This window comes from Rhinopithecus bieti, unplaced genomic scaffold (assembly GCF_001698545.2).
Source record: "Rhinopithecus bieti isolate Rb0 unplaced genomic scaffold, ASM169854v2 scaffold_7681, whole genome shotgun sequence".
NCBI lineage: Eukaryota > Metazoa > Chordata > Mammalia > Primates > Cercopithecidae > Rhinopithecus > Rhinopithecus bieti.
The window spans coordinates 4,832,526-4,838,889 of record NW_016806571.1 but is presented as its reverse complement, the minus strand read 5'-3'; the positions used below and the strand labels follow the sequence as shown (position 1 = coordinate 4,838,889).

General features: G+C 56.1%; 2 protein-coding genes across 5 annotated transcripts in view; both read right to left on the bottom strand.

The window, feature by feature from the left end:
* Positions 1-4,428, bottom strand: part of KHK (ketohexokinase) — a 15,860-nt gene extending 11,432 nt beyond the window's left edge. For 2 of the 4 annotated variants that reach the window (XM_017876910.1, XM_017876913.1), the window contains exon 1: positions 3,792-4,428. In XM_017876910.1, coding sequence (XP_017732399.1) covers positions 3,792-3,883 — 92 coding nt within the window. In that variant the 5' untranslated portion in view covers positions 3,884-4,428. The remainder of the gene's footprint in view (positions 1-3,791) is intronic. The other 2 variants (XM_017876911.1, XM_017876912.1) reach the window with 1 other exon arrangement.
* A 310-nt stretch (positions 4,429-4,738) lies between these two features.
* EMILIN1 (elastin microfibril interfacer 1) overlaps positions 4,739-6,364 on the bottom strand; it is an 8,000-nt gene continuing 6,374 nt past the window's right edge. Inside the window, exons 5-7 of the mRNA XM_017877045.1 lie at positions 6,141-6,252; positions 5,852-5,989; positions 4,739-5,463 (exon numbers count right to left, since the gene is read on the bottom strand). Coding sequence (XP_017732534.1) covers positions 5,126-5,463; positions 5,852-5,989; positions 6,141-6,252 — 588 coding nt within the window. The 3' untranslated portion in view covers positions 4,739-5,125. The remainder of the gene's footprint in view (positions 5,464-5,851; positions 5,990-6,140; positions 6,253-6,364) is intronic.

The window sequence follows — 6,364 nt, the reverse complement described above, 5'->3', positions numbered from 1 at the left end:
GACCGAGAAAGACTCCGTCTCAAAAAAAAAAAAAAAAAGAAAAGAAAAGAAAAGAAAAGACTTTTGGGCCGGGCGCGGTGGCTCAAGCCTGTAATCCCAGCACTTTGGGAGGCCGAGATGGGTGGATCACGAAGTCAGGAGATCGAGACCATCCTGGCTAACACGGTGAAACCCCGTCTCTACTAAAAAATACAAAAAACTAGCTGGGCGAGGTGGCGGGCGCCTGTAGTCCCAGCTACTGGGGAGGCTGAGGCAGGAGAATGGCGTGAACCTGGGAGGCGGAGCTTGCAGTGAGCTGAGATCCAGCCACTGCACTCCAGCCTGGGCGACAGAGCCAGACTCCATCTCAAAAAAAAAGAAAAGACTTTCAAGCTGAGCTTTACAGAAATTTTTACAAAAAGAAAGGAGGAATCTTGAGGGATCTGTGACTTGATCAATAGTGAAGGACAAAGTTGACGTGGGAACCCAAGTTTCCTGACCCCAAAGCCATTGCTATTTCCTCCACATTTTAAAACTAAAAGTAGTTAGGCCCAAGCTTTGATGAGGTTTCTAAGAAAGGGTATAGAATCTTACTCTGGGACAGCCAGGCGCGGAGGCTCACGTCTGTAATCCCAGCACTTTGGGAGGCCGAAGTGGTTGGATCATGAGGTCAAGAGATCAAGATCATCCTGGCTAACACGGTGAAACCCCGTCTCTACTAAAAATACAAAAAATTAGCCGGGCGTGGTGGCGGGCGCCTGTAGTCCCAGCTACTCAGGAGGCTGAGGCAGGAGAATGGCATGAACCGGGGAGGCGGAGCTTGCAGTGAGCAGAGATCCACCCTGGGTGACAGAGCGAGACTCCATCTTAAAAAAAAAAAAAAGAAAGAAAAAAAAGAAAAGAATTTTACTCTGGGGAAACCCTTCAAAGTCACACTGATATTTCCTGTGCAGAAATGCTCAGCTGAAGGCTGGGCGCGGTGGCTCACGCCTGTAATCCCAGCACTTTGGGAGGCTGAGGCAGGTGGATCACCTGATGTCAGGAGTTCGAGACCAGTCTGACCAACATGGAGAAACTCCGTCTCTACTAAAAGTACAAAATTAGCCGGGTGTGGTGGCGCATGCCTGTAATCTCAGTTACTTGGGAGGCTGAGGCAGGAGAATCACTTGAACTCAGGAGGCAGAGGTCGCAGTGAGCCAAGATCGCACCATTGCACTCCAGCCTGGGCAACAAGAGCGAAACTCTGTCTCAAAAAAGAAAAAAAGTGTTCAGCTGAGCAAGCGGATGCTTTCTGGAAGTCTCTCCCTGGTATGGACTCTGGGAGGCAGGGGACACATCCCAGGGGACTGGCTGAGCTCCAGGTGGCAGCTCCTGAGAGTCCCCAACTGCCTGTGAAGCACAGAGACCCTGGGACAGGCGGGGCTGAGACACCCAGGAAGGTCTGGGTCCCCACTCGGATGTGCTTCTCTGGGAGGCACAATAGTCCAGGAGCCAGGCTGCAGGGAGCCAGGGCCATGGGGCTGTGGGGGAGGCATGGCCTGGAGGGCAGGGAGCATGATGGATTGGGGAGGGGCTCTTTAGAGAGGGACCTCTCTCAGTGCCTACCTTCAGAACCTGCCCCATCAGTGTGGGCGCTAGCAGGACCTCCTTCCCCTACCTTCCCGACAAAATTAAGCCGAGAGGAAATGGGACTTCAGCTCTGACAGAGGTGCTTAGTCTTTCCCCAGGCTCTCCACGGTCCTCCAAGAACCCGTGGCCCTGGAATTTGCACTGTTCCCCTGAGATGAACCCAACTCCTCACTGAGTGCCATGCCCTGGGGCTGCCTCAACCTTGCACCGCGGGTTAGATCCACACAGTGGCATGCCTGTGCCCCTTCCCCACTGTCCCTGCACCCCGGCAAGGGGCCCTAACCTCTGGCAATCCAAAGTAAAGGATCAACTCCAAGAGCAGCAAAGGGACAGGGCATACAGGAGAAGACAGAGGCAGGGACCCGGACTCCATGCTAGGAGCTGCCGCTGCCGCTGTGCCGCCATTTACCTCCGCGGCCTCAGAAAACTTCTCCCAATCTTCAGCTTCTTTATGTATATAAAGGATTTCACTGATCTTTACACAGTTCCCATGGGCTGCTGGGAGGAGCGTATAAAATAATATATGTGATGGTGCTTTGTGGCCCCAAAGCCTGGGGAGTGCTGGGGTCTCTCACCTCAGTTAGCCTTTCAGTCATCAGCTCTGTCGTGTCTTTCTGGAGTTCAGTCTTGAACTGCCTCTTATCCAGTTCTTAGCTGGGACAACTGATATAGCCCAGGAGCAATTTTCAGTGTTCTAAGCACTCACTGACTGCACCAAGAGAAAGCTAGTGTCCCACCCCACAGAAATGCCCTCACAGCATTACAGCGTAACTAATAGTGGGGCCCTTAGCAAGAGGAAATACAAGAACCAATAAGCCGGGTGTGGTGGCTCATGCCTGTAATCTCAGCACTTTGGGGGACTGAGACGGGCAGATAACTTGAGGTCAGGAGTTTGAGACCAGCCTAGCCAACATGTCTCTACAAAGAAAAGCCCTGTCTCTACAAAAAAAAAAAAAAGCCGGGCATGGTGGCATACGCCTGTAATCCCAGCTACCCAGGAAGTTGAGGCAGGAGAATTGCTTGAATCCAGAAGGCGGAGATTGCAGTGAGCCAAGATCATGCCACTGCATTCCATCCTGGGCAACAGAGCGAGACTCCATCTCAAAAAGGAAAAGAACCAACAAATCAGCTGGATGCAGTGGCTCACGCCTGTAATCCCAGCACTTTGAGAGGCCAAGGCAAGAGGACTGCTTGAGCCCAGGAGCTCAAGACCATCCTGATCAACATAGTGAGAACCTGTCCCTACACACAATTTAAAATACAGTTGTGATGGTGACGTGTGTGTGTGGTCCCAGCTACTCAGGAGGCTGAGGTGGGAAGATCACTTGAGTCTGGGAGGTCAAGGCTGCAGTGAGCATGGTTGCGCCGCCACTGCACTCCAGCCTGGACGACAGAATGAAACCCTGTCTCAAAAAAAAAAAAAAAAAAAAAAAAAAAGAACCAACAAGTGACTTCAGTTTCTAGCAGACAACTGAGAAGGATGTTCCCACTACTAAACAGTGTTCACTGACCTTTGTGAAGAGGACTTCTGGTAAACTCCTCTTGGAATTTAGCACCAGGAAAAAGCTTGCTGGGGCTCATGAACCAGTTCTATCTATACATAAACCATGACATATCATGTTTGCCTCCGGTACCAGCAAGCCCTGAGCTATAGTCAAAGCTCAAATACCACGGTCTTAAATGTTCTGCAACAGTGTAACTGTACATACTTTTTACTGTAAGCTACCTCAAATCTTTCTCAGGAATAGGTGCGAGATATGTGTGATAAATAAGTTAGAAGTAAATGTTGATGAGAGGCAAGTGGGTTTAAAAAGAAGCAGCAGAAGCAGGAAACGGGTCCTGCACCTTGATAGCTGTGTCCCCTGGATAAGCCCCTTCGTCTCTGAATCTATACTTGCTTGTCAGTAAAATGGGGATCCTGATGCCTGACACCGTCCCTGAGTTGAAATGTAAATTGGCTAACACAATGCTATTAAATCCTGGGTCGTCTTATTAAAGACCTCATTCCTTCCTCTCTTCTCTCATGCTGGGAGACCCCAGGATTCCCGGGTAGAGGGCGCCGGTTCCGCCTTGAAGCTGGGTTCTCAGGGCCTCACTGTGGGGTCTCTGCAGCCTCGGTCGCTGGCACAAATGCTGGACTGCAGCAGCCGCTGGGGTCTCCTAGGGGACCTGGGCGCCCCTACCTTATCTCTGAGTCCTCCTTAGGGTACTTGTCCACCAGGCTGATGACGTCCAGCACCACTAGCCCCACGCACAGGATCTGCTTCTCTTCCATGAGGCTGATCCCAGAGCTTCCTGCCCGCCCGACTGACGGGTTCCTCCCGGCCTCTGCCTGTTATCCAGGAGGATGGTGTCCTCGCTCCCAGCTGCCCTGGCTCCTCCTCCGCGTGGGAGCTCCTCCTCCAGGGAGCCACCTGCAGCGGCGAGGGGTGCAGGAAACGAAAGGAGCAGGGCCCTTGCTCCCGACACCCGAAGACCCAAGCTGGCCTGGGAAAGCCAACCCGGAGGTCTTGGCCCCCGGTCTTCCCGTAGCAGGTTGCCTGGGCCTGCAGATGGCAACGCCTCCCACTTCTCAGCCTCAGTTTCCTCGCTTGTCAGATGGACTCGGAGCTGATGCAAACCTTTCTAAAGCGCGGCTAAGCGATCTCGAGAATGCAAAGAGAAAATGCGCTGGAAATGCGCTACGTGCCCCGCCCTCTGCTACACCTGCGTCTCGGACTCCCGACCCTGGAACCGCGAGGTAGAGCTGGGCCTCCATCTGCAGCCCTGCCTGAAGCCCGCGGTCACGGCTGCCCCGCCCCGCCCCGCCCGGGTTAGTCCAAGCCGAGGCCACGCCTCCGCCGCGGAGCAGCTGGACCCGCCGGGTGGGCGGCAGCCTCACGTGGCGGGAACGCCGAGCGCCCCCTGGCGGACGCCGGCGAAACGGGCGGGACCCTAGGGAGATGTCGCAGGAGCCGGCCAGGCGCCGCTTGCTGCCTGAGCCAACTTCCAGCCGCCCCGAGCCGGGCGAAGGCGGCGAGCGCAGTGCGGTACCCAGGGTTCCCTCCGGAGGCCACGGTCTCTCCTGCCCCGTGCCCTGTGCACGCCTGGCAGCCCCCGACCCCGTACCGGAGCAGAACGGTTCGTTTAGTTTTTTTAGAAAAACCAAGTGTCTTTATTCCTGGATCGTTTAGTACGGCGGTGGGCGGCGCCCGCGCGGGGGAGCCTGGAGCCCAGGGACTCTGCCTGGAGGGCCAGTGGAGGGAGCTGAGGGTGCGACGATCGGCTCTTCCGCAGGCCGGCCCTGGAGGGGTTCCGGGGGGATCGCGCCAGGCCAAAAGTCTCCATGGGCGGCCCCGGGCCTCCCTGAGCCGCCGCGCCCCGGGCCTGGGGAGAGGCCCCTCTGGGCGCGGTGCCGCTGCGGGCCCGGGTGCGGCGCTCGCCCAGGGCTGGGTGCTGCGTCCCAGGCGGGACCCCGGGAGCCTGCCGCCCCCGCTGTCTCTTCAGCCGGCGTAGACACGTCGGGCAGGACCCCAGTCTACGCGTGTTCAAGCTCTGGGTCCCCATAGAGCAGGGCCCCGCTGAAGATGGTGAGCGGTTCCTCCGAGTGCGCCAGCTGCCCCATGACCAAGTCGACGCAGACCGTGTCCCCGGCCTGCAGCGGCAGGATAAGGCTGAAGACGCCCAGGGTGCCCGGGCTGGGCTGGCTCTCGGCCACCGGCTTATTCTCCAGGCCCTCGGGCTCGTAGCCCCCGGAGTCTACGCGGGCCACGCCCTGGTTGGAGCGGGATAGCACGGCCTCCACTTTCTCGTGCCGGTGCCCAGTCAGCACTGCGCTCAGCAAGTAGCGTCCGGCCAGTGGCGCTGTGAAGACTCCTGGGGACGAGGATAGCAGTCAGGGGGCCAGGGAAGCTCCGGGGAGCGCACCAGAACTCCTGGACTGGGGGGGACCCGCTGGGTCTTTTCCCCTCACTGGAATGCAAGCAGCAGGGAACTTGGGGCTTTGTTCACTATGCATCCCCAGCCCTTAAAACAGTGCCTGGGCAGGAGCAGGCCCTAGTAGAGATCTGCTGAATGAATGAATGAATGAATGACTACTACTTCTCCCCACTGGCTGAGAATGAATAAATGAAGAAAGAGCCGAGGTCTCCCCAAATCAGAGAATGAAAAGATTCACACTGTCGGAAGAGGCAAGAATGGGAAGATAACACTGCATACCTTACCCATTTCTCCAACTGTTCAACCCAGCCCCTCCCAGGCCTACCTGTCTCTGGATCATAATAGCCTCCATCATTGAGCAGGACTCTGTCGAAGGGGACCGTGCCTGGTTCAGACCGGGGCAAACTCAGGGCAGCTGAAAATGCCACTCGGGGCACAGGAGCTGCTGGTGCGCCCTCCACTCCTGAGCAGGAAGGGTGGGTATTAAAGGGGATGCTCAGGGCAGAGTGCCAGCCCCCTTCCCCTGCTGGATCCCCAGCCCAGGGCTGCCTGAGGACCTCCGTCCTCCAACCCCTAGTCGCTTCTCCCCCCAGAATCAAATGAAAGGCACTCACCCTGTTCACCTTGAGGACCTGTGAGAAGAGGAAAGGGAGCAGTGAGAAGTAAAGCAGCTCTCACTAAGTCACTCAGCAAACATCTGCTGAGGCTCTCCTGTTGTGCTGGGTGCTACGTGGACTTCAAAGAAGGAATTGGGGTATCAAGAAAAATAGGAATAGGTAGGGTCCGTTCTGTTCAACTGCTGGGCCATCCCAGCTTTTCTTTTTTTTTTTTTTTTTGA